This window comes from Selaginella moellendorffii, unplaced genomic scaffold (genome assembly GCF_000143415.4).
Source record: "Selaginella moellendorffii unplaced genomic scaffold, v1.0 SELMOscaffold_7, whole genome shotgun sequence".
Lineage (NCBI taxonomy): Eukaryota > Viridiplantae > Streptophyta > Lycopodiopsida > Selaginellales > Selaginellaceae > Selaginella > Selaginella moellendorffii.
Genome location: NW_003314268.1, coordinates 2,808,836 through 2,834,976, shown reverse-complemented (window position 1 = coordinate 2,834,976; position 26,141 = coordinate 2,808,836). Strand labels below are relative to the sequence as shown.

Here is a 26,141-nt window from a genome sequence, read left to right as displayed (position 1 = left end):
CACAATCTTGCTGCAACACGGCACCAATAGCATAGCCAGACGCATCACAATGCACTTCGAAGGGTTTATCAAGATCTGGGATCCTGAGAACAGGAACCGTAGTCAAGATCTCCTTCAACTGTACAAAAGCACACTGACAAGCTGGTGTCCAATGAAACGGAATACTACTCTTCGTCAACTCAGTCAACGGAAGAGCAATTCTTGCAAAATTGCAGACAAACTTGCGATAGTATCCCGCCAAACCGAGAAAAGAACAAACATCTGATACAGTGGTCGGGACTTCCCAGGACTTCACCGCTTCCACCTTCTTTGGATTGACTTCAATCACGCCACCACCAACTATATGTCCAAGAAAGTTTACATGCAATTGACCAAAAGCGCATTTACTTTCCTTAGCATACAGTTTGTGTTCGCGCAACTTCTGAAACACCAGATCCAAGTGTTTCAAATGATCCTCCAACGTTTTGCTGAAGACTAGAATATCGTCGATATATAGGACAACAAATGTGTCCAGATAATCTCCAAATATTCTATCCATCATAGTGCTGAACGTTGCCGGAGCATTGCATAACCCGAACGGCATGACAAGGAACTCATAAGATCCGTACCGAGTCTTAAAGGCTGTCTTCTCCACATCCTGATCCGCCACCCGTATCTGATGATACCCGGACCGCAAATCAAGTCGCGTAAAATACTTAGCCTTTAAGAGTTGGTCAAACAAGTCATCAATGCGAGGCAAAGGATAACTGTTTTTCACCGTGATCTTGTTGAGTGTCCGATAGTCAATACACATCCTCATGGTTCCATCCTTTTTCATAATGAAAAGGACTGGCGCTTCATAAGGTGACTTGCTTGGTTGGATATGACCTTTGTCAAGAAGCTCTGTGAGTTGCTTCTTGAGTTCAGCCATCTCCTTGATGTTCAACCGATATGGAGCTTTCGTAGGTGGTTTAGAACCCGGAATAACCTCAATCTGATGATCAACCTCACGGCTAGGTGGTAACCTTGGCGGTAAATCCTTCGAAAAGATATCTTGATTCCATGCCAACAACTCCAATATCTTCTTTAGTACAGGATCAACCCCGTCGCCAATTCGAACTGAGTCACCAATACCCTCAGCTTCCATCACTTGAACCCAAAAGGTCCGACATCCCTTCTTAGCTGCTTTTTGAGCGGCCCTCGCAGTCAAAAACTTAGCATCCCAATCCTTTGAGGAGTGCTTTTGCAACTAGAAGGATACATCAAGACGTCCTTCTGACTTCAATGTGATTTGACTTTGTCTAGCACCATAAATCCCTTTTATATACTTGTTGAAGAAATCCATACCAAACACCATATGAAAATCTGGTATCTTCAACACTACCAAGTCCACTCTTTCTTTCCACTTGGATATCTTTATTGGAACATCATTCACAAACTTTCTGGCTACTTGCCCACCTTCCGCAAACCAGAAGTGCATAGGCGACATTTGCTCAGCATTCAATCCTAACAACTTAACTAAGTCTTCGGATATCACGCTGTGCGTAGCCCCGTGTCAATCATCACTCGGATTCGGTGTCCACGGACAAAGCCTACCAGATACATCAACAGATCAGCTTGAGGAAAGCAACGATAGTTACTCACCTCTTCTTCCTCATAGTCTGCATTGACCAACTCGTCAACCCCTTCAGCTTCACCACCACCGTCTTCCCTCATGACATTAACTCGAGACCTTGTCTTATGCTTGTTGGGACATTCCGAGGACCTATATCCCGACTCTCCACAATGGAAGCAATGACCCACACTACTCGTTCCGCTAGGAGCAGGTTTTGCCAGTTGCTACTGCTTGTACCCACCAAGAGGAGGAACAGAGGGCCTTGGACCAGAAGAAGCTGGTGGTGGTCTCCAACCACCACCACCTTTGTTAACCGTTGCTTGTGAGCCTCCAGGGCAGAACCTACTTTCCACCCTCTGTTTCCGATCACCTTGTTTATTCCCAGAATTTTTATTCTTATCCGAGTTACCAGCATACGGTTGCTGATATTGTTCCATGAGCGAGTGACTAAAGGCAACTTGCTGCGCCGCCTCCTTACACTCCAGGTACGTCTTTGGCTTAAACTTCAAAATCTCATTACGAGAAAGTGAACTTAAACCCTCCAGGAAATAACTCCAAGCATCTTCGTCACTCATATTTGCAATCATAATGCACTTCTGAGAAAACCCATTAACGTAATGCATGAGATCCCCTTGCTGCTTTAACCGCCGCAACTCTGCACAAAGTCTCAGACCAAGATCATCCGGCAAGTATTCCTTACGGATGCGAGACCGCATCTTGGTCCAACTTCTAGTCTGCCCTTTTTCTACGGTTGCTAATATTGTTCCATGAGCGAGTGACTAAAGGCAACTTGCTGTGCCGCCTCCTTACACTTCAGGTACGTCTTTGGCTTAAACTTCAAAATCTCATTACGAGAAAGTGAACTTAAACCCTCCAGGAAATAACTCCGAGCATCTTCGTCACTCATATTTGCAATCATAATGCGCTTCTGAGCAAACGCATTAACGTAATGCATGAGATCCCCTCGCTGCTTTAACCGCCGCAGCTCCGCGCGAAGTCTCAGACCAAGATCATCCGGCAAGTATTCCTTATGGATACGAGACTGCATCTTGGTCCAACTTCTAGTTTGCCCTTTTTCAGCACACACCTGGCGCCACCAAGTTTTGGCATGATCAGTGAGAAAGGATTGCGCACACGCAACTTTCGTACGATCATCTACGTCTGCCGCTATGAAATAGTTTTCCATATCGTAGACCCAGTCCTCCAAAACCTGATAGTCCCGCATGCCTCTGAAGTTGAGTGGTTTCGGGGGCTTGAACTTTGAAACTCGTGCAACCGGGGGCGGCTGCAGAACTTCATCGTCCTCAGAACTCGAAGAGGAGTCTAGTTGCTTAGGCTTAGCTGGTTTAGCTGCCTCAGTCTCTTTCTTCCTCTTCTTGTTCTCCTTCTTCAATTTGCAAATCTCCTTTCGCAAATTCTCGATCTCAACTTCCTGAGCTGTTCGCTGCAGCGCTGCAGCATCCGGCTCTTCCTCTTCTGACTCAGCCTCAGCCTCTTCCGCAGCATCTCTAGCAGGAGTTTCCTCCTCTCGATCTGGCACAATTTTGGCATACCGGTGGCCTAACGCGAGAAGGAGGGTACTCCACTGACTAGAGCAGCATGGAGCTTGGGCTTAGACCCAAGCCGGATGCAGAACAAGGAGCGACACAGCCTAACGGAAGCCAAACTAATGTCTCAGGTGGTCGGACATGCATTCAAACCACTATCCCTACTATACATTTGGAACCCCCCATAGCCACCCCCCCACCCCCCCTTGAGGAACACACGCTTTGGGCTTTCACCCCAAGCCTCCCTTAGTACCAGGAGTTAGTCTCTGGGACAAGCTCGAAACTTATTAAATATGGAATGTCCTTAGATTGCGAATTTGGACATGGGACGAACACCATTGTGTTCAGGCCGATCTCTACATTCCGTAGATATGCCAAATGAGCTAATCTAGACACTTTCCATAAATAGCATTTGAGACCGAAATGAGACCAACACAAAGGGCGTGATAGCGAGGGTGTTTGGCAGACACGGTAAACTATCATCTGGCGATATTGAGGGACTAGTCTCAATACGTGAGGGTTCTTGCCAAACCAGTGCAAGACAGAGCAAAAAAAAAACTAACAAGCCGGGCCAAATATGCTTGGCTAAATAGACACTTAGGAATTCCTTCCTTATGCTCATCCGGCCAAGTACAGATGCTAAGTCCAGTTTACTAACACTTGGACAAGAGGGGCCAATAAAGGGAACTAGCAGTACCGACCTCCTGCCATCATGGCAATAAGGAAAGAGTGCCCGTAAGGACTGGTCGACAAGTATCTTTCGATACCCGAAGTCACATTTGCGACACCAAGGTCCCAGACTGTGAAAAGGAATAGGAGCCATCCTATAGTGTAGAGACCAAGGATACAGTCATGTGAGGAGGAAATCCCAGAGGACTGTGAGACTTAGTGGTCAGACCTGTGGGCCTTGATCAGAAAAGGACTTGGTGGGGACCAGAAAGGGGATATTGGGGAAGGCTATTCCCTATATCTATGGGCGTCCTAAGGATGCTAAGGAGTGGATCTGGGATGATCACTCATGGACGGATGGCCCAGTCTTTGAGAGATAGAACTGTGATGTAGGTGGTGTCAGACCACCGATGTGACCAAGGTGAATGGGCATGGCCTTAGTGTAATGGGCTGATATGTCAGTGGTACTTTGGGGTGTTGGTTATGGGATCGGACACGTGGAGCACTTGGACCAAGTGCAAAGGTTAAGTGGCAGGGATGCCATTCTCGGGGCTAGCAAGCCCAAGTCCAAAATAAGACTTATGGAGGTTGTGAGTGAGACTCCTTCAAGTGGTCAGAGGTGTGGTTAAGTGACTACAGTAGAATGGAAAAATTAGTCGCTTACACTCAGGTCCATCTCAGACTCCATCTCGGACTCCTCTCGGATCCATCTCGGACTCCATCTCGGACTCCATCTTGGACTCCATCTCGACTCCATCTCGGACTCCATCTCGGGTCTATCTCAGACTCCAACTTGGGTCCATCTCAGACTCCATCTCAGACTCTATATCGGGTCATCTCAGGTCTATCTTGGACTCCATCTCGGGTCCATCTTGGACTCTATCTCAGATCCATCTCGGACTCCATCTTGGACTTTATCTCGGGTCCGTTTCGGACTCCATCTCAGGTCCATCTCGAGTCCATCTTGGACTCCTCCACGTGTCATGTGTTAGTCCTCTTATGTCCTTTTTCTAGAGACTCACTTATTGCTTACTTTATGCTTGTTCCTCGAGCAATTCGTTAGGAGTTCCACTCCTGCTCTCGACCTTTTAAATTGGAGCTTTTAATCCAAATGTGTTACGCTCGTTTGGCTTTTGCTTCGGCCACTACCACATGGCACCCTTTTGGCTCCACTTTGGGGCCTAGGGATTTTGTGTCTCACAACTCCACCACCCATAGAGGAAGTTTAATGTCCTCATCGAATGATAAACTATTTTATAAAGTAATACCAACATGTATTACCCTTTCCATTCTTGACACTTCACCAATATTCGTCAATGGTTTGATACCAAAGGCTCACCATGCCTTGCCTATCCTCTAAGGAGGATAGTTTCTTCAACTTAAAGACTAATTAGACCACTTGTGGTGGTTTTCTCCTTTTATTGGTTTAGTTCTCGTTAAACTTGTTAGAGACACCGTCTCTATCTCAATCTCCTCAAATAGTCTCAGTTTCCATCAATATAACCTTTACACTTTGGAATTTTTACTTTTGACTTCTTGAAGTCAATTTTCTAAATGTTTCCGACACCTTGCATTGCACATATTGTGCAACTTTACTTCCCCATCCTAAGAAGTTCTCTATTTGAGAGCACTGTCATCCTCTCTTCTATTTCGTGCCACTTCGGGCACTAAGTTCCAGTTATCATAATTTGTGCTAAGGCTGTCTATGGCCTTATCATTTGGCTACCTTATCACACCTTCTCTTAGAGCTTTCACTTTCGCTAAATTGGAGCAATTAGGAATCTATCATTGGAAACACATTGTCTTTCCCACAATTCGTTAGCACCCAACACATTAGTGTTCTTGGCCTAACTTTGCCTTTTGGATTCTTTCCCATGATTCCCATGGCTCTTTTCTTAGCCACTAGTCTTTTGCTCCTATCTTTGATTGTTGCACCCAACAACATTAGATTGCTACCTCCATTCTTGAGGTATCCTTTCGGTTCCATAGCAAAGACTTTAGCTTTGCCAACGTCTCTTTAACATTTTCTACTATGGGCTCTATCCCTAGCCCAACTTTGTGACCCTCTTATGGGTCTATTATAGAGACTACTTTCTTTGGACTCACTATGCCATCGCATTGTCACAGATCATTTCCCTTAGGTGTTCTTCCCACTTGGTCACCTTAACCAAGCCACACCATCATCAATAGTTCAAATTAACACTTTGAACTAGAAACCCTATCCCTTAACCTCACAAGGACCTTGTTCTTGTTTTAGCTATAAGATCACCTAGTGATCTAACCTTGGCATCTTAACAAGTTTGCTAATAGGTACTAAATCCTCCAGATCTCTAAGTTGTTCACCATGACCCTGGGGGCATCCCCCACACTTGGCGGTGCACCCAACCCAGCCTTTCTAGCTAAGGGTCCATAGCAACTGAGACTGGGTGTCCTCATCTCATTCCCCATACCCTTAGTGCCACTCACACCAAAGTGTTCAAGTTAGATATACCGAGCCACACTAAGCAATCTAACCCTGCATCACAACTCTGGGGCATCCCCCGCTTGGCGGTGTACCCAAGCCAGTCTCCTTCCTGAGAGTCCATGACTACCGAAAAATGAGTGTCCTCATATTTCAAACTATCATTGTGTCCTAGTGAATTGGGACTCAAACCCAAGCACTAGAGGGTCGGGACTCGAACCTAACCTCCATATATGCATCTACAGAAAGCATCACCCAAGATGCCTGACCTGACTCCCCATGCCAATGCACCAACTTATAGTTAAAGCACGCTACAAATCACAGCTTAGGAACTTAGTTCCTCAACACTGCCAAGTCCTTTCACTTAACAAGTCTATGATCATGCATGAACTCCTCCATGCTTGGCCTCATGAGCCACCCTTTTTGAAGTAGCTGGTGGAGTACCCATATCTTTGCGTTATGCCACTAGTATGCTGAAATAACACTAAACTCCATTTTGCATGCTAGCCCTAGCATTGGGATGCTCGATACTTTAGAACTGTTCAAAGTCGTTCCGTGCTCCTATCCCTTTGCTCCTTGGGCTATATGCTCGAGAGTCATTCTATGCTCTAGTGCCATTGCTCCTTGGCTCCATACTTGAGAGTTTAGCTCTATTTCTTCGTTTAGTGCCCCAAGGCTTTGAAATTTGGGTTCTACACCACTATCCTGTAAACATGTGGCATGTGGCACGTGGCATATAACACATAGCACATGGAGGGTTTAGGTTTCACTTCCGTGGTTATCCTATGGTAAATCACTATAGGATAAAAGGTAAAAACCATGTATGCTACATTGACATGCCTTAGACAAGTTTGTTAATTTGTTGAGCTCGTAGGACATTGTGTAAGACAAGGAGAGTTTGAAATTCAGCTCCACAAGCTTCTTAATAGCATACTTTGCTAACTCCTCCTTAATAGTTTAATTTGCTAACTTACTTTATTTATTTGACCACCACTACTTTAACGTTAGTTAAATTCCCTTACCAAGATTTTTGTTTATTGTACCAGCTCTTGGTTGGTCTTATTTAGTTTCAACTATTCACTACACAAATAATAAAGTGTTACCCATCCATTCATAAATTCTTAAATTTTCTTTTAATCCCCTTCCTTGAGTTAGAATGGACTTAAGGAGTTAAACCTTGGCTACACTCTGTGCAGGCATAAACAGCCAAACATACCAAGCTTTCAGATTCCTAACATCCTTTGGTTGTTTTTATCATTGAACTACTACAATTGATTATAGTATTGCCAGGCTAAAAGAAAAGTTAGTCCCACAATGGCAAGGGTATAGCCTTGTTGATTTGGCAAAGGCTTAAGTTACTTCTCCTCTATTGAACAGGACAGCATAAAGCTTGCCCCATCACACTCATCAAAACAATGTTGACACCTTCATTTTTTTGGGCAGCTCACACAATCATAAGCTGAAAAATCCAAGTTTGAGCCTCCATGAGCCATCTAACAAGCCTCATTCACTACATCTTAGACCACCAACAAGCCTTACAAATTTACATAGGAAGAGAAACCATGTGGGAACGAAGTGAGAAGATTATGCCCATCCAATGGTGCTGATTGGCTAAATCTGGCTTTTACAAAGTTTGGCAACAGCTCCTTGGATGGATGATGCCATTCTTAAACTCTTGAAGAGACACATATAAGCTTCCCCAATAATAAGTATAAAATTTTGGCCTAGGGACGTCAAACTTTGATTTTATAAGGTTTTCTTTCCATATAAATCTGTTTCAGATCAAGGTATGGCTAAAGTAGGAAGGAATGCAACAGTACTCCCTTGATCAAAATTTTCTCATCTGACAAGTGCCGATCCTTGTAGAGCAGGATGTGTTGGTACTTCGTCAAGAAGAACCTCCAACTCGATGGGCTTTTGTCCACCCGCAACACAAACCTGTCCCTGTGTTACATGGAGACGATCCACAAAAGTACAGTGGAGTTGAGATCTGACGACAAGGACGAGCTCCCCAAGCATGTCTTGGAATCATAATCCATAGCATGCTGGTCATCAAACTTGAGAATTACATGGTAATGCCCTGACCTTTTCACTCTAATGATTGGTCGTACATTGAGCATTGATATCAATCCTGGGAAGAATTTTCCATACATTCGTGAGTGGATTTCCAACAGCTAGAGTAGTCGCCTCGCTGCCAGCCTCCTCCAGATCCTCCAGCCTCCCACACACAAGCCCCAGCGAGCATGCCAGGAGTCCCGCGGACCCACCCAAAAGGACTGATGAAGAAGCTTGCTCCGATTGTTGAGGAGAGCTTCCAGTGAAGGATACCAGCGCAAGCGGTGGCCAAATTGGAGCACAACCCATGGCTCCGAATCTCCAAACCATGGATCTCCGGCAGTTCTGCTAGCCACAGCTTCTCTCAGCTCCTGCGAGCGTGACAGGCGATGCCATTGCTAGCAGACGCCCCCGGCTTTGACGATAATATCTGCTGGCTTGAGGCGAGACAAGATGTCGAGCACCAGATCAGCGCCCAGATCATCAAACGCCCCCATGCTCTCGGAACAACAGACTCGCTGCCTCTTGGCTCCTTCCTCTTGTTCCAAGTATCTCTTCATTCACAGAGTGCCAATGGTGCGGAAAAAGGACCTGTCAACTGTGGGTATATTCGGAGACCTATTTCCGGTCCATTGGTATAGCTTGAACTATATGCTGGGTAAAAGTGTGCGAGAGGAGCGATCCAACCGGCCATAGCGAAATTAAAGAGCTTTTGGCTGCTTGATCGATCGAGAAGATTCGACTTAAAAAACCTCTTTGACCGTACGCCTGCTGGAGCAACCGCGTACGGACACTAAGTTTGGAAGAATCCCTGGGATAGAGGGGTTGCGTCGAATGCTCCCCAGTGGAATGTGGTGTCTCTCACAGCACTGGTAGCGGCTTACGGCCAAAACGGGCACCTAGATCTCCCGCGAGAGAAGCTAGCATCGAGTTCCAGGTGATGATGTTCCTCTCGGGCATCCAGCCTTTGGCGAGATGGAAGCCATCGTCTGGAAGAAGTGTTTTCGCTCATGCCCTCCTGGGACCTGGCATCGTATAACTCTCTCGTCCAGGCACACGCGGAGCGAGGTGATCTTCGACACAATGTCCAAGCGCGATTGGATGGCTTTCTCTAGAGCAGGAAAGGTTGACGAGGCTCGGAAACTCTTCGACGCTTCACCGGAGCCGCGGAACGCTGCCCTGTGGCACGATCATCGCCGTCCAAGTCACGCCGTCTCGAGTTTCCATGCCGTCGAAGATGCCCCTGGCCTCGCTAATCATCCTGCTGCTCGCGAAGGCTTCGATCATCACGTTCAGCACGACTGTGTCCCACTAAGGCATAGCGTGGAAGAAGAACTCCTGAGCGTCTGCGATGCGACAGCAGCGAGCGTAGGCCGAGACAAGGATCGTGAAGGCTGCTAAGTTTGGCTGTGCCATCGAGTCGAAGCTCCTCTTTACCTCGTCGAGATTTCCAGATTGACCATAACCTTCGAGCATGAGCGTGAACACGACCAAGCTCCGTTGTGGGATTTTCTGGAACAAGGAGATCCTTAGTACGTACTTGGAATAATATGGTACACGAAGTTCTAGAGAGTAGTTTAAGAAAGTCACAAATTCTATTTGTCAAAATTCTTGCGGTGGTTGAATCATCTCATTTATGTCAGCTCTTTTGCCCTCTCAGGGGAAGAGAAAATCTCTCAGGTTCACGCGTTTCTTCGCGATTTCACGAGCCGCTACGCATTTGGGCGCAAACGAGTTCTAGAGTTCGCTGATCCGGTGAGTGTCCTTTTTCTTTAGATTTCTGGCGATTTGTCGGTGATGAAGCCACACAAATCTCATCAGTCTCCGGCCGCAGGATGGCTGACAAAAGGAAAAAAATGCTGCCTGTGGAGGAAGTTCTACAAGGATCTGTCGTCTACACACGATCCAACCTTGAAGGTTTTGTACAAAAAATCTTTTTTTGGGTGGTTTTCTAGTCTCAAAGCTATGCTTCCAGGCCCAAGGCTCACTGGGTTTCCCTTAAAATTGTCCGTGTGGCTCATGGAGAGTAGGCTCTTTGGTGGGATTCTATACAAGCACTTGCTCAAGACCAATGGGGTGTCAAAGGTATCTTACAAATATATATTTCTTTTCCTTTATTTTTTTTCTTTCTTGGTTTCGTTTGGCAGGTATTTGATGGCATAGATATTCCAGATGGGCCAATGTTCCTTCCAGAGTACCCAGCTCCTGGTAAAAGCTAGCTGGAGTTTTTTCAGTTTGTCTCTAGCTTTATAACTTTCATTTTTGCAGCCGAGGAACCGTATACACAGACTTGTGAAAGTGATGATCCTCTGCTTCGTGTGGAACAAGCTTGGAAATGTGTCCCGGATCATACCAACACGGACTATGCGTTTAGATTTTGGAGCATAAGAGATTATGCCGAGGCTTATAGATCCAAGAAACTAACGCCAACTCAGGTGAGCTTTCATGGTTATAGCTCTTGACATTCTTTTACCATCTTCGGGATTGCTCCAGGTTGCCGAGAGGTTCATCAAAGCTGTGGATGACTCGCAACGTAGAAATCCACCAATGGCTTACTTCGTGTCAATGGACAAACAGGACTTACTCAAGCAAGCCGCTGCTTCCACGGAGAGGTTTGCAAATGGTGCGACTCGGTTTTCTTCTTTTCAACCAGTGTAGTAACTCCATCGTTTGGTGCAGGGAATCCCATCTCTATACTGGATGGAATTTTTATAGCGATCAAAGACGACATCGACTGCCTTCCTTACGAAACCAATGGTAACTCATTCTTCTCTACTGGAGACTTTAGTTTTCATCTAAAGAGCAACCACGCAGGAGCGTCGGTGTGGGTGAAAAAGATCCGAAAGACCAAGGATGATTCAGTCTGCGTTTCACGGCTGAGAAAATGCGGAGCCATCTTTCCTGGAAAAGCCAACATGCACGAGGCCGGCATGGGAACCACGGGAAACAATCCATTTTTCGGGTAAGCGGTTCGCAAGAGCTTTCTAGAATCCCCAAGCGTGGAAATTCCACCGTGTTGTTACTCTCAAGATTCGATCCATTTTTCACAGGACAGTGAGGAATCCATACGACGTTAAACGCTACACCGGAGGATCTTCGTCGGGAAGCAGCGCTCTCGTCGCTTCAGGGCTGTGTCCAGCAGCTCTTGGAACCGACGTCGGAGGTTTCGCAAACAATTTTCGTTCATAAAACTTCCATCGATGCGTTTTGTATTTTGTATTTTTTTTTTCCTTCTTGAAGGTTCTATCAGAATTCCTTCTTCCTTGTGTGGAATCGTCGGGCTCAAAACCACCACTGGTCGCACGACATGCCGCGGGTATGTCTTGATCTCTTTTCTACTGCTCTTCCTAAAGCTTTCATCTTGCTGGTTTTCCAGAGGATTAAAGGGGGGATGGAGCATGCTGTGCGTCGGTCCAATCGCGGCAAACATTGAGGATTTGATGATCGTGTAAGGAGCTTTTGCTTTTACAAAGATTGCGTATCACTGTATTGAATCTCATTGATGCAGCTATGCAGCTGTTCTTGGCAGTCATGAAAGCGATGTCCTCTACTCAAAACCTGTAAAACTCCTTAACACTTTGAATTTATTTTTCCTTACAGTGTATTCCTTTTGTGCAGCCGCCTCCCTGCTTTCCATTGCTTGAGAAAAATTCCATCCTAGGCAATCTAAAGTTTGGAAAATACTCCAAGGTACTTTACAGCACTTGAGATTTGGGAGTTCTGATCGAGAAGTCATGCCAGTGGTATTACGACGTGTTGGATCAAGAAATAACCAAGGCTTGCGACAGAACACTCGACGCGCTTAAAAGCGAGTTTGGCACTGAGGCAAGAACAAAAGAATTTCCTCTTCGTCTTTCTCAACTAGTTCTCGTCTATGCTCAAACTTCCACGCTGCAGACTGTCGAGATCGTGATTCCGGAGCTTGAGGAACTTCGCGCTGCGCACTTGGTAACTTGCGGATCAGAGATCATGACCTCCCTCAACCACGACTACAACTACGTGTAAGTTTTAAACTTCCCCTTCGAAGCTAACAAGGAAAGGTTCTTCAACGCTCTTTCTTGTGTCTCGGCAGTAGAAAGGATATAAGTTACGAGGTGAGAGGGACACTGGCGATTTTTAAGCATTTCAATGCGAGCTACTACATTGGTTCTCAATGTCTAAGGTGTTCTTTGTCTTGGCATTTCTTGCTAATCTCGATAGAAATCTCGACAGGCGGCGCAACATGTACTATTATATGGAGGCATTTAAAAAAGTCGACATTATCGTTGTACCAACGACACCGTAAGTGTAGAAAAACAAAGAAAAAACTTTTTTTTTTCAAATTAAATCTCATTTTTTTGTTTTCTTTACTTTTTAGATGTACAGCTCCAGTGATACCACAGGACTCGTTAAGCATAGGTGAATCAGACTTCGTAAAAGCTGGTAAGAACTTTTATTCCGGCTCTAAGTAAAAGAAGTATAAACTCTCTTGTCACAGGGACTTTGATGAGATTCATCGCGACTGGCAACTTGCTCGGCCTTCCCTGTCTTAGCGTCCCGGTCGGTACCAAAATCGATTTCATCTATTCTCTCGTCCAAATCTTTGACGAGCTTTTCCTTCGCAGGTTGGCTATGACGACCAAGGACTGCCAATTGGCCTTCAGCTCATCGGCCGTCCATGGCAAGAAGCAACGCTCCTCAGAGTAGGATTTGCAATCCAGGTAACGAATTCATCACCGTTTCTTTTCTTTCAATGCATTATCTCTCTCTGAGCTCGCGTTCTATCAACAACAGGAGCTTCACGCGGCTGCAAGGAAGGCCCCCAAAGTAATTTACGATCTTCTAGAGCCGACCATAGAAATGATTTAAGAAGAGATCGTACCATTTGATTCATTTCTTAAGACACTGTTCTGTTTGGGCCGAAGATTCGCAATCACCAGTTTGAATGAGATCCTGCAGCTCGTCTAACACTGCCGCATAGATAAAGTGGTACTGTGCCTGCAACGTCAAAACTAAGCTTAGTACATAATGATCTCGAATTCTTTTATAATTTCATTACCTTTGTCTGTACCATTCCATATCTGTGATCCCTCAAACGCATAACTGTATCTTGGAGATTGACAGCAGTCAAGTCACCTTTCAGTATCCTTCGCAAAGTTTGGTCGATTCCAATATATGCCCCACTCCGTCCAATCCCAGCACTAGATAGAATACGGCGCAGTTTAAAGAAAAGCCGTGATGGACATGGCGGAGTTTACCTGCAGTGGACGACAATGGGACCGGCATCGTCCGGTATCGTGCTTATGCATCGATAGAGCTCCCGAATTGGTCTTGTATACGCTGGAACTCCGTGGTCTGGCCAGTGAAGGTACTCCAAATGCAAAACGCACAAAGGAGGTTCTTGAGTGAGCTACGCAAGAGACACCTGCTAGTTTTTCAGAATCACAGATAAATCCAGGACCAACATACCTCGACAGGCTGGACTTCAAATACTCTCTTCGTAATCGAGTGACTACTGTGGCCAAGACCTTTGTTTGTCACTCTCAGACGACCATAAACTTGTTGCTCATTAGCTGCTGGTGGAAAATACGGTGCGCATTTATCCTGTTGTAGAAAGCGTGAGTAGAAGAAGCATGGAAGCATGGGATGGGATTTACCAGGCTACCATGCACCAAACTCGTCAGCATGATAATGGCGGGACACCTCTGCTGCATCACCATCTCCCAAAAATCCGCTATAGTTGTTTTCAAGGGCCCCTGTGTCGCAATAAACGAATGACCAAACGCGGGAGACTGTTGCAACACACAAAGTAAGCATCTCGTGAAGCCGCGTAGAATGCAAGTAAAGTAACCTCTACGAAATTCGCGTTGATGTAGTCAGAGTCGGATTCTTTAGTTTTTCGTAGTATCACACGCGTCTCATCAACTAGCAGCGAGAAAAAAAATCAAGGATCTACAGCCAACTTGGAAGAGAATGAAGGGACAGAAAAAAGGATACAAGGCAGCACGTCGCTGTATCTGTCTTTGTTGTAACATGCATTTGACGCGGCCGCTTTGAATTTCCCAATAAGTTCTCGTTTCGGTAACGAGCTAAGCTGCGAGAGATCGAAACAATTGAGTTTGTAGATAGCAATGAAGTGCACTGTAGAACAAGCAATCACAACTTTCCAGACCAAGATAAAGAAGAAAGACCAAAAGACAATCTATATGAAGAACACGAAGCAATCAAGCAAGAAAAAGAAAAATTCTAAAACAATACGAACCCTGAGGGAGGAGAATTCCCTGTAAATGCTCTCCGGCGTCTCCAGCTTCCAGTTAATCGCATCAAACGCCTCCTTGCAAGCAGCGATCTCCGCGGGAGTGAGCTCGGGCTTCCAGAAGCAATCGCTGTCCCCAGCTACCACTGCGCTGCTGGAAGTCAAGGAGAAATCCTTCCCCGCCGAAGAGCAAGGGATTCTTGGCATGGCTGAGACGCGCTGCGGGAGCGTAGGCGTGGCAGGAGAATTGGAAGTCATTCTCGGCCCGGAAAACGACCAGCACCAGGAGCTCAGATTACCCCGAAATCCCAGTGGCATCTATCTCCTACTCCCGAGATCTTGGAGAAGATCGAAAAGAAAATCAAACCTAGGAGCCGCGCCGCGCCGCGCCATGGATCGCAAGATCAAACATTCCGAGAAGGGAAAAACAAGCCGTTGGATCGCTGCATTACGATCCGGAAGTACTGCGCAATGATAGCCGTTAGAAGTATTACGTTGGGGAGATGCCAGCCGTTGGATCTAGACCCGATTTAACCTGTTGACTGGCTAGGCTTTATATATAAGCTTTTTTATTTACCGCATCCATTAACCGCGCCCTTTCCCACCGTGACTTTTACTTTTTATCCTGGGCTGTATACCCTGTTCCTTGTATGAGAGAAAGGCCTTTGACACTTCACATGGAAGTGGCTTCTCTGTGAATCGCTTAGAGAAGACCCTAGGTATTTCATTTGGGAGAGGAGTTCTTGAGCGATGCGCGTGTGAGGCGGGAGGGAGGGAGATTGTGAGAGAGAGATGGAGGCGGAGGAGGCAGCGGCCGGAGGAGGAGGGGGGGAGGATTTGGCGAGATCGAGCTTCGGCGAGGAGGAGGCGGCGGCGACAGCGGCGCCAGCGAACGGGGTCGCTGCTTCTCCAGGTTAGGTCTTTGCTCGCATTGCTGTGAGGGAATTTGCAAGATTTGAGGCTGGATCTGGCGCCCTGAGGCGAAATTTTTCTTGTCGGATCGATCGCAATGCGCCAGCCGAATGTAGATTTTGCCAGCTTCCTGGAGCTGCGCAAGAGAGAGTGATGCATTGCCTGCTAGATAGGTGGAGTCTCGACCCTAGAAGTCACAAGGAGAGAAAGAGAGAGAGGCGAGTGAGGTGGAGTTCTAGAGGCATAATTTTGCTCCAAATTGGACTTCTAGGACGGAGGATCTCATGGAATTTCTTTTTGCAGAAAACAATGCTGGTGAAACTACGACGAACTTGAGATTCCTGGTGACCAACACGGCTGCCGGATCAGTGATTGGCAAGGGAGGTTCCACCATTAGCGACTTTCAAGCTCAATCTGGAGCTCGAATTCAGTTGTCCCGGAACCATGAATACTTCCCCGGTACCTCAGATCGCGTCGCTGTATTGAGTGGGTCCCTAGCAGACGTCTTGACTGCGTTTCAGCTCATCATCTCAAAGATTATCAAAGATGTAAGGTCGGATCTCTATCCTTGAGTTTCAGCCCTGTCTTCTAGTTTCTTATTCGGGCCTGTTTGTGTTTTGTCTTTTTTTTTTTTTTCTCTCTTGGCAGGACAACCAAGATGATACAAAATCCATTCAGGTGAAGCTTTTGGTTCCCAAGACTGTCTGCGGGGCAATCATTGGAAAGGGAGGCTCCAACATCAAGTAAGCAAGTAGAGACTTATTTTTTTCTTTCTGCTTCCCAGCCAGCTTATGGCCGTTTCTGTTAGAAAATTCGTTGAGGACTCGCAAGCCAGTATCAAACTCTCATCGCAAGATCAGCTTCTCCCCGGCGTGATTGATCGCATCGTCACCATCGGAGGAAATGTCGACCAGATTATAAAAGCGGTCACGCTAATTCTTACAAAGCTGACGGAAGAATCGAGCTACACCGAGACCACAAGCACACCCCTCGTCTACCCAGGTACAAGGCCGACTTCTTTCATTGTCAGGTGTGTTTATCATGCGTCTCCAGGACTGCAAAATCTAAGAAGAAACGGCCCTGGCCCCCCAATGCCAGTTGCGTATGGTGCTCCAAGCATTTTGTCTGCGCGGGTAAGTTTCTAAAACTTCCAAAACTTGTACTCGTCTCTCAATTTCTTTTCTCGTCTCGCAGGGTATGATGGCGCCGGTGATCGCGTTGCAACCCCCTTATCAGATGGCACTACCAGTCGTTGAAGTGGGGGCACTCACATCTTCAGTTACAATTGGTATACCTGACGAGCACATCGGATTCATTCTAGGCCGGGCGGGCAAGACGCTTCAAGAACTCCAGCAGGTAACTCTTCCCTTCTTCCCATCTTTACGTTACAAATCAAACCAAAAAACCTCTGCAGTCTAGCGGCGCGAAGATCAAAGTTTCTGACCGAGGAGATTTTGTTACGGGCACAGAGTATAGGTAACTTGGCCAAGCTTCCCATCTAGTATTCATCTTTGCTTGCTTTCGTTTCAGGAAAGTAACCATGATAGGCAGCGGAGAAGCCATCCAAGCGGCTCAATTTTTGCTGACACAGAAGGTCCAACAGAGCTTGGCATCGGATTATGAGCGAGACAACACCAAGCAGCCCAACAACAACAGCCTCCAAAATCATCAAAACCAACAGCCATAGCCAAACCAAAAACAAAAATTTACACAGGAAAAACTAAGATACCGGATCAAGATCAAAGGTCACAATGTAAGCGTTGGAGAGAGAACCCTTGGGTGCTGTTTTTTCCTTTTTTTTTTCCTTCCACTATTCTTTGATTGATTCGTAACAGGTACATATTTATACACAAACACTCGTGTTAGTAAAGCTTTAGAGCGACGGCTAGGATAAGTTTTGCGTGGCGCGCATCCGACGGCTGTAGCAAGTTTGGCACCGACGGTGGGGATGGGCCCAACAAAAAGCAATTTTTATTTGTTTTTTCTTCCCTCTTTTTGCTGGGTTGGGCTTTGGCGCAGCAGGCGGGAAAGCGGCATCGAGGGTTTCCTCCACGCGCGCTTCTGGGGAGCGTCGCCGCCGGAGCCATGGGATTCATGTCCTTCGCCGGCCGCGTCTTCTTCTCCGCGATCTTCATCCTCTCCGCCTGGCAAAAGTGAGCGATTCCTCTCTCCTCTTGCCTCTTCTTTCGCGATTCCCATCGAAGTCTTTGCTGCTTTGCGGTTTCGTCGAGATCCCCTTGCAGATCTATTCGCTGTGCTCACGTGAGTGGGATTTTCTTTCCAGGATCAGCGAGTTTGGGTCCGATGGAGGACTGTCGCTCAAGACGCTGGAGCCGAAGTTCGCACTGTTCAAGCAGCATGTGTCATCCACGTTGCATTTCGAGATCCCAGGCGTGAATGTAAGAAAGAGCGGAGAGCTTCTTTCTTCTCTTTTACTTTTCTTTCTCCCCTTAAGTTTTAGTTTCGCAGCTCAAGTACTTGCTCATGGCTGCTATAGCGGCCGAAGGATTGGGGGCGATTCTCTTCACTTGTGGAAGCACCATAGGCGCTTATCTTCTGGTCTGTTTACTGTTTCCAAAAGTCTTGCTTGCGTTTGTATGAATGCTATATGAATGCTACTTGGGCTTTTCTATTCCTTCCTCTTGAATGCTCAAAGCTTGTCTTGGCAGATGATATTTATCGCCACCGTCACGCCGATTATGCACGACTTTTACAACTACGAGCTCTCCAATCCGGCGTATGTCCGAGAGTTCATGCAATTCCTCAAGGTACCTTCACTGTGTTGATGGAACTATGTTAAAACTTCTCTGTCTTTGCAGAACCTGTCCATCTTTGGAGCTCTCCTCTTCTACTTGGGCATGGTGAACTCGCAGAGGCTGAAGAAGAAGAGCATCAAATCCAAGACCAACTGAGGTAGAAGTCCATGATCATGCTTCAATTTTGTTTAGAGACTCCTCCTTAAGCATTTGTAGATTTTGTCCATTGATACGATCAAGTTGAATCTCAAGCTCAATCATCCATGAATGTTTTATATCTAAAGAATCGAGGGAACCTCCCATATGAACAACGAATCCTGGAGCGGAAAGAATGAACACAACGCCCTCTACACGACCGGCGGATCAATCACGCTCGTCTCCTTGTACTTGTAGCCTCTCGCGCAGCGCACATACCACAGCACGTTCACCACCGCTATCCCGGCCATGGTCGCGAAGTAGTAATCCAAGTGACCACGATTCAAGTTGTTTGAAATCCACCCGGGGCTGGAGCCGCTGCGCGTGATCTTGGTCACCACCGAGATCATCAGGCTGTTGGTGTAGTATCCCAGTCCGTAAGTCGTGAGCGCCAGGGCGGTCCCCAAGCTCCTCATGGAGTCCGGTGCCTGCTCGTAGAAGAACTCGAGCTGCCCGACGAACGTGAAAGTCTCGGCCATCCCGATGAGCGAGTACTGCGGCACTTGCCAGAAGATGGTCATTGGAACCGGGTTCACTGCGTCGTCTACCATCCCCAGCGTCGCGGCCATCTCCAAGCGCTTCCTCTCCACTAAACAGGCCGACACCATCGGGAAGATGGAGAGGAAGAGGCCGATTCCCATGCGCTGGAGGAGAGTGAAGCCGTGGTGGCGTCCCGAGTATCTCCTCACGAGCTTCACGATGACGCGGTCGTAGAGTGGAACCATGAGGAGCACCGTCCCCACCTCGAAGAGGGACATGCACGCTGGCGGGACGTAGAAGCCCCGGGCGAGGCGCCGCTCCATTCTCGTGCCTTGCTCCACGAAGAGGCTGTACATCTGCGCGAAGACGGTCGAGAAGAAGATGTTGCTGGCCCAGATCGGCATGATGCTCACGACTTGCTTCACGTCCTCCACCTCCGACACGGTGCATAAGTTCCACGGGCTTGGAGGCTGCTCCAGCATTCGATCGCGAGTAGTCACAGTGGCAGCCTTGTCGAGAAATCTAACGAAAGTTGTCGAGAGTTTTCTCTAGAAGAAAAAGAAACATGCAAGGCTTACTTGAATTCTTCCGTGTGCTCGATCTTCCTGCTTCCTTCGATGGCAGAGTTCTTGTCGTGGAAGCCATATAGAAAGGTTTCGTCGGAGGGGACTTCGACCATCCACTTGCGGCACGCCGCGACCAAAACCTGTGCAACTCTGGTGAGCGCGCTGCCAGCGGGCCTCTTGTGCCTGTAGTATCTCCCACCCGCGAGATAGCACGAGATGGCCAGGACCATTGCCAAGGCCGGGATGGCGTAACCGAGTGACCAGCTAATGTTGTCCTGGACGTAAACCAGCACGGTGCTAGCGATGAGCGCGCCCAGGTTTATGGACAAGTAGAACCAGTTGAAGAAGTGGCTCTTCTTCTTCTTCTCCGACTTGTGCTCGTCGTCGAACTGGTCCGCTCCAAACGCTGAGACGCACGGCTTTATGCCTCCCATTCCCAAGGCCACCAAGTAGAGCGCGGTGTAGAAAACACTTAGCTGCCCGAGCGATGCCTTTGGGCATTTATGGACGTCTGGTGGACAGTCGGGAGGCGTGAGCGATGGTAAAGACGACGACAAAGTCAGCAAAACCAGCCCCTGAAGTAAAAAACAAAAAAGAAACGTAAGAACAGGAGCTATGGCGAAAAAGCTATAGAGACGATAGAACTTACAACAACGTAGAGTGTCGAGAAGGCAGCAATAGTTTTGAATCGTCCCAGGAAAGAATCGGCGATGAAAGCGCCGATCAAAGGCGTGAGGTAGCCAGTGCCGGCCCAGACAGCCACATTCTTGGCAGCAGTAGCGTTGCCTTGGTGGAGCTCCTTGGTGAGATACATGACGAGGTTGGCATTGATCCCATAGAACGCCAGCCTCTCGCAGCACTCGGTTCCTTGGAACAAGAAAAGAAAGATCGTCTCCTTTGCTTCAGTGAGAAAAGAGCTTACCAAGAATAAAAGCTGAGGTTCTCCATCCCCCGGTCTTGGATCGCAGCGCAGGCTGCCCAAACAAGTCGATCGATCCGTCCTGCGTGTAATCCAAAGCATCGCTGATGCTGCTGCTACTGCTTCCAGGCTTGAGCGAAGAGAAATCAGACAAAAAGCCCTACTCACGCGAACCAACTCACCCGCGATTCCTCCTCGCCGAGCAAGCGCGCACCGAGATCGCTGCTGGAATGCGACGCCATCGGCACAGCACGATTGAAGCGCTGGATTCGATTGATCGATTGGCCGGGGAGGCACCACCATGGATCGCGCTCCCTCCCTCCCTAGTTTTCTAGAGACAACCGAACATAAAGACTGTCCGACGTGGCAGACGAGCATCTGACGTTGGCAGGACACGTCACTAAACGTCAAACCGATAAAACCTTAAAATTCGGCGGCGTTACTTTTTCCGTATAAAACCAAGAAAGCCTTTGAATTCTTGTGGATGGAAACCGATGACAAATGCATTGTTTCGCTCATCCTGTCAACTGGAAATTAGATCCAAAGTAAACTGGCAAAACTGTACAGCCCACCTGAAGACTGGCAAGCTCCAAAAAACAATTTTTTTGCGGATCCTAGTGTAGCAAATCAAACCTCTTCAAGAACTGCAACACTCCTGAAAGTTGGAGGTCAGTTGTGCAAAAAGGCGAAAAACTTCAATGGATCAGTAGCAGCAGGCACCTGAAACCGGACGGAGAATCAGATTCTGCCACTGCTCTCTCAGAGCACTGATTCTTTCCTCGTGTTTGGACCTCGTCTCTGTCCACGTTTGCATTTTCTCCCGTTCCTCCCACGCAACGCTAGCCTTCTCCCAGTCCCACACTTGTTTCCACTGCGTGCCACTGATGCCAAACTTCGAGTCGGCCACACTAGTGGGAGGAGTATCCTAACAACGAGCACTTGGATCTTAGAAAAACTCAAGAGGCGAAAAAGCAACCAGCCGAACATACCCGGAAAGCCAGCAGCCTTTGCGGTCGACGTGATCTCTTCTCAAAATCGCGAGAACCTTGGTTGCCGTATCTATCTCGTCCATAGTCATGGAATCTTTGGATTGGAAGGCCCTGGATTCAGTCGCACAAACTCTTGAGAAATCTCATGTCTGAACTGGTGAACTACCTCGTGAGCGAGAATCATAAAATGCTTCCAAAGTGGAGCCGCGTGTGAATAACCTGTGACTGTCACAAAAACGAAGGGATCAAACTTTGACAGCCTAGAAAACAAAGCCTTTACTTGGATGCATTCCACCAACAGGAGTGTTGTCGTCATATCCAATCCAGACCTGTCATCGCAACTCAAAGACGTGGATATCCTCAATATGAACCGGTTCCCTTACCACACAAGAAAGCTCGGGCGTAAAGCCAGCAAACCACGCGTCTCTGTAGCCATCAGAAGTTCCGGTTTTCCCAGCGCAAGGCCTTCCTATTCTTGCAGATTGTCCAGTTCCTTTCTCTACAACGGCCTGCCAAAACTAGGAGTTTAAAGAGCGCAGCGTTAAGATTTTATCTAGAAAACCTGCAGTAGCCTCCTGAGCTCAGACACTGCATACTCGTCCACAACTGCCTCTTCACTTGGTGCCGGCTGAGGAAAAGCACGACACCACTTCAGCTTTTAACAAAAAGATTGACATCACCACGTACCTGTTCCTGTAAAACTTCGCCTTGGGAATCCCGCACACAGGAAATCATGTATGGCTTTCGGTAGATTCCTCCGGAGGCAATAGTTGCATACACAGTAGCAAGTTGCAGTGGAGTCACCTGAACGAGTACACAGGTAGATCGTAAGCAGTGGCAATACAAATATTTACCTCACAGCCGCCAAGGGACAGAGACAGTTCGTAAGGAAGAAATGTATCAATGCCAAGCGCCGCTCCCATGGCACATACCTACATATACAGCTTATAGATAGAAACACAATGGTCTGTCAAAAACCTTGTCGACTCCGACTTCTGCACACAGTTTTACAGTTGGAACGTTCAGAGATCTCAGCAACGATTCTTCCACTGTAACCTGTTTCAAAACAGAAAGTTAAGTCCCATGAAGCTGGATAGCTTACTCTTCCTCTATATTTGCGGTCGTAGTTCTCCGGAGTAAAGCCACCAATCGTGTAAGGAGCGTCCACGATCGTACGGCTTGGATCACTAGCACAGACATAGCCTTAAAGAAGAGCATGAACATATGAAAAAAGCCCTGCACGATGTTCCTTACATTCCTTCGGCTAGAGCTGTAAGGTACACAACCGGTTTGAATGTCGAACCAGGTGATCGAAATGCCTGCGTACAAAACTTTCAATATTACAGAGTTGAAGCAAGATTCTCGAACCTGCGTGCATCGATTAAAACTGCTTTCATAGTAGTCCCTGCCACCGACAAGTACACGAACCGCACCACTTAAAGGATCGATACCAATCACTGCTCCTTCCATCCTATCGGCAACTATAAGGTGACTTGAAAAACACAATATCACACTTACTTTGCTACAGCTGCCTTCTTGCTTTCATCTTCATATTTTGCAAGAGATGCTTCTAATCTCTTTTCCCTGCATGTCCCAGTGGGAGCTGAAAATGTCAGGTGGAAGACAAATTCTACATACATCCAGTCGAATCGCAAACAAACAGCTGCTTTGGCTTTCTCCGCAGCAAGAGAAATGGCTTTATCTGTTTCCTCTCTGCAGTAAGACTTATGTAATTGCGATACACAACCTGGAAACCTGTACCTGAGCTTACTGACGTCCTTCATTTTTCGACGACGCTTCTTCGCATCCTTTTGGATCCTTCACAAAGTATGCTTCCTTAGCCAGAGGTTGTCAAAGTAAAAATATGAGTGAGATACCTTAACGTAACCGCGTTTACGGCTTTCAAAATTTCCTCGGCCCGAGTTTTTCCTAATTTTTGAATTTTCTCGCGGATCTTCCCGATCTCCTTATCCGCAAGAACCAACCTTTCATTATCAAATTCGGACAAAGCTTCCGTGATGGTCTTTTCAGCTATATCTTGTATGGACAAGTCCAGTGTAGTACGTATCTATGAAACACAATATGTTTCACCAAAGCTGTACACATTTCATATGAATACCTGTAATCCGCCGCGAAGAATGTGGTCTCTTCCATAAGTTTGCGTCAGCTCATACAGCACCTGAAGGGCCAATCTCAAGTCAGCCAAACATCTCCATAAAGACAAACCTCGCTGACAAAGTAAGGAGCACGCCATGGACCACAGGTTCCTTCCTGATACTCCAAAGAAAGAGAGAGAGGTTCATTAACCGCAGCAGCAGCACTGTCGGCATCCAGAAATCCAACCTCGACCATGCGCCGGAGTGTTCTAGCCTGAGGCTTTTTCCCTCTAATCGAGTGGTGTTAGTAAACAAGTCAGCCTCGTCTTTCATACCTGCTAGGATCTCTATATGGTGACAGAAGTTCGGGTGCAGGAATAATGCCTGCTAGCATTGCGCATTCTGCTAGCGTCAACAGTGATGGATGCTTTCCAAAGTAAAACGCTGCGGCGGCTTTCAAACCGTAGACACCGTGGCCCCAATAAATCTGCCAGAAAGTGGTCAGTCCAAAGCATTGCACAGCCAAAACGTCGAACACAATCACCTTGTCAAGGTAAAGACGTAAGATATCCCACTTGGACATACGTTTCTCCAAAAGAAGTGCTAGAATGATCTCCACAGCCTTGCGAGACCATTTTCGTTCGTTTGTTAGAAATAAGTTCTTCACCAGCTGCGCGAAAGAACAAAACAAACTTGATCCAGTGCAAGAAAAAGAAACAGGAAAACCCAAAGTACCTGTTGCGTGATCGTGCTTCCACCACCGCTAGAAGAAAGCGTAAGCACCGCACGAGAAATCCCTCTCGGATCAATTCCATGGTGCTCAAAGAAACGCCGATCCTCGGAAGCTACCACCGCCTGCCACATCGCCGAAGGAATGTCGCTCGGACGGAGAGGACCGGTCGAGGCCGAAGTTTTCAAAGGATCTCGCTTGCCAATGTATCCTCCAGGAACAAGAGTGGCAATCACCTCGCCGTGACAGTCATAAATCACAGTCTCGGGCTCTTCTCCTTGTCCAAACTTTGGATCAGCTCTCGGCTGCTCGCCCTCGAGTTTCCTCCATCTGTCTATGAAATCCGGAGGCAGAGCCGAGAGCAAGATCTTCACAACGCTGGCCACCCCGCTGAAAGCTAAAACTATCCCAAGAGCGCCAAGCACGGACTTGACCCATTTCTTCCTGCTTCCTGGCTGTTTACTTCCACTGCCAGAAAATCTCCACCCCGTCTTCTTCGCCCTGGAGGACACGCATTGCGCGCTGTTGAGCGCCCGAAACAGTTCTAGCTCTATCCTCGTCTTCCAATCGGCAAGTAGAGCCTCGCAATCTGGCTGGGAGCTGGAGATACCTATCGCCTCTCTCGTTGCTGCCGCTGCTATGGCCTCGGAATCGCACGCTCCTGGACAAAGCGATTGCTGCTTGCAAAATGCCAGACCTGGAGGGTGTCCTAGCAGCGCCATCCCCTCCCTGGAATGCATAAACCCTAATCCATTGTTTGATCAAAAGAATAAATCTTCCCGGGCTTTCAATTCATCTTTAGCTGCTAGCTCCCTCTTTTGCTTAAAAAAAAAAAAACAAACTTCTGTCATCCCGGAAATGAGGAGTCGGAGTTTCTCAACTAAAGAGTAAAGATGGAGAAAAAGCAAGATTTTTGTTGGGATGGCCGCGCTTCGTTCTTGCTCATGCTGTATTTGCTGCTGGCACCGCTGCTGTGAAATCCTCGTCATCAGTCTCATATTCCTGATCAGAGCAGTCTGTCTCGGTCTCATCAGCAGCCGCATCGACCACTCCATTTCGAATGGTCTCACGTAGTCGTCCATCTCTGTCCAGCACCTCTCGTTCGATTAAATGTGGGAAAGCTTGTGAATCTGGTCCCTTGACAATCCATTGCGGGAGAATTTGTGTACATACTTCTGTGTGTCAAAGCACCTCTCCGCAGCTGCATCGCGTAGAACAAAGAAAGAAAACGATGTTAGAGGAGCATTACGTTCAAAAAGTCAAAAAGCGATTTAAAAAAAAAAAATAAAATACTCACCACTGCTTGAAGAGGTTTGTATTCACTGCCATCTTCTTTAGCAATGCTGCACCCTCCCCCGGCCTCGTCCGAATTTGATGAGGAGCCACATTCTTGTCAAGAAAATACCTCAGTTCCTCGGACTCCGCCCCGCGGTCACAGTAGTCGACCATCTCCAACAAGCATGTCGTGTAGGATTCTCTATCGGGATAGAACTTGTGAGCCACCTTCTTGAAAGACCTTACCAATTCTGGCCGCTTCCATAAGAATTGCGTTTTTCGGGGGAAGAAAATGCGCTGCTACGTGGAAATCTCAAACATATTCCTGGTGTCAGATATTGAAATGCTGAAACAACTCAGCAATATTTGCCTTCGTGAGACAATTCTGGATTCGTTATCATGCTACAACCTAGAACTTGAGGACTGTAGTTAAAGTAGTTTACTTACCTTCCAAGACTTTCCCACCCCAGTCCAGCAGTGCAATCGAGGGTCTTGATACCATACCAGACCAGTTTCAAAATGGGAAGCATATCATCGATCATCTCCCAAAGTTCATCATTGTTGATGGCATTGCAGAACCTGACAGCCTTTGCGAGGTGGCACTGGTTGCTAAGGATCGCTCCCACCGTCCAAACTCCTCGCTGCTGACAACCTCTCTCAAT

At 47.3% G+C, this 26,141-nt stretch overlaps 6 protein-coding genes across 7 annotated transcripts; 3 read left to right on the top strand and 3 right to left on the bottom strand.

Moving 5' to 3' along the window:
* The first annotated feature begins 9,929 nt into the window (after positions 1-9,929).
* On the top strand, positions 9,930-13,378 carry LOC9652522 (fatty acid amide hydrolase). 2 transcript variants are annotated; one of them, XM_024671309.1, is made up of 21 exons: positions 9,930-10,081; positions 10,161-10,243; positions 10,302-10,411; positions 10,474-10,534; positions 10,595-10,761; positions 10,820-10,949; positions 11,006-11,083; positions 11,141-11,288; positions 11,377-11,489; positions 11,567-11,642; positions 11,703-11,774; positions 11,835-11,886; positions 11,945-12,016; positions 12,068-12,151; positions 12,224-12,327; positions 12,399-12,488; positions 12,539-12,607; positions 12,684-12,748; positions 12,804-12,865; positions 12,931-13,026; positions 13,100-13,378. In XM_024671309.1, the coding sequence occupies exons 2-21, from the start codon at positions 10,162-10,164 to the stop codon at positions 13,172-13,174; spliced, it is 1,806 nt and encodes a 601-aa protein (XP_024527077.1). In that variant the 5' UTR covers positions 9,930-10,081; position 10,161; the 3' UTR covers positions 13,175-13,378. The 2 variants fall into 2 exon arrangements, with proteins under 2 accessions (XP_024527077.1, XP_024527078.1); XM_024671310.1 differs by having other exon boundaries at positions 10,148-10,243.
* Positions 13,028-15,000, bottom strand: LOC9634054 (protein-tyrosine-phosphatase PTP1). The gene is made up of 8 exons (XM_002966292.2): positions 14,568-15,000; positions 14,303-14,399; positions 14,157-14,230; positions 13,963-14,097; positions 13,775-13,909; positions 13,564-13,715; positions 13,365-13,506; positions 13,028-13,303 (listed from the first exon to the last, which is right to left on the bottom strand). The coding sequence occupies exons 1-8, from the start codon at positions 14,877-14,879 to the stop codon at positions 13,196-13,198; spliced, it is 1,155 nt and encodes a 384-aa protein (XP_002966338.2). The 5' UTR covers positions 14,880-15,000; the 3' UTR covers positions 13,028-13,195.
* A 195-nt stretch (positions 15,001-15,195) lies between these two features.
* Positions 15,196-17,343, top strand: LOC9634053 (protein BTR1). Its single transcript, XM_024671583.1, has 8 exons — positions 15,196-15,474; positions 15,777-16,021; positions 16,122-16,216; positions 16,282-16,475; positions 16,527-16,606; positions 16,668-16,829; positions 16,888-16,949; positions 17,004-17,343. Exons 1-8 carry the CDS (start codon positions 15,354-15,356, stop codon positions 17,158-17,160), a joined length of 1,116 nt encoding a protein of 371 aa, XP_024527351.1. The 5' UTR covers positions 15,196-15,353; the 3' UTR covers positions 17,161-17,343.
* A 127-nt stretch (positions 17,344-17,470) lies between these two features.
* On the top strand, positions 17,471-18,493 carry LOC9652521. Its single transcript, XM_002966652.2, has 5 exons — positions 17,471-17,626; positions 17,758-17,872; positions 17,943-18,032; positions 18,143-18,241; positions 18,293-18,493. Exons 1-5 carry the CDS (start codon positions 17,559-17,561, stop codon positions 18,383-18,385), a joined length of 465 nt encoding a protein of 154 aa, XP_002966698.1. The 5' UTR covers positions 17,471-17,558; the 3' UTR covers positions 18,386-18,493.
* Positions 18,477-20,692, bottom strand: LOC9652520. The gene is made up of 4 exons (XM_024671545.1): positions 20,120-20,692; positions 19,758-20,045; positions 19,483-19,653; positions 18,477-19,426 (listed from the first exon to the last, which is right to left on the bottom strand). The coding sequence occupies exons 1-4, from the start codon at positions 20,690-20,692 to the stop codon at positions 18,593-18,595; spliced, it is 1,866 nt and encodes a 621-aa protein (XP_024527313.1). The 3' UTR covers positions 18,477-18,592.
* A 98-nt stretch (positions 20,693-20,790) lies between these two features.
* LOC9634052 (penicillin-binding protein 1F) lies at positions 20,791-24,945 on the bottom strand. The gene is made up of 23 exons (XM_024671167.1): positions 24,210-24,945; positions 24,019-24,144; positions 23,810-23,961; positions 23,605-23,764; positions 23,498-23,557; positions 23,256-23,446; positions 23,140-23,196; positions 23,017-23,091; positions 22,897-22,962; positions 22,747-22,849; positions 22,633-22,697; positions 22,481-22,565; positions 22,357-22,434; positions 22,233-22,310; positions 22,066-22,182; positions 21,941-22,006; positions 21,762-21,887; positions 21,659-21,707; positions 21,545-21,603; positions 21,379-21,489; positions 21,110-21,314; positions 20,962-21,044; positions 20,791-20,909 (listed from the first exon to the last, which is right to left on the bottom strand). The coding sequence occupies exons 1-22, from the start codon at positions 24,942-24,944 to the stop codon at positions 21,004-21,006; spliced, it is 2,805 nt and encodes a 934-aa protein (XP_024526935.1). The 5' UTR covers position 24,945; the 3' UTR covers positions 20,791-20,909; positions 20,962-21,003.
* Between the last annotated feature and the right edge of the window lie 1,196 nt (positions 24,946-26,141).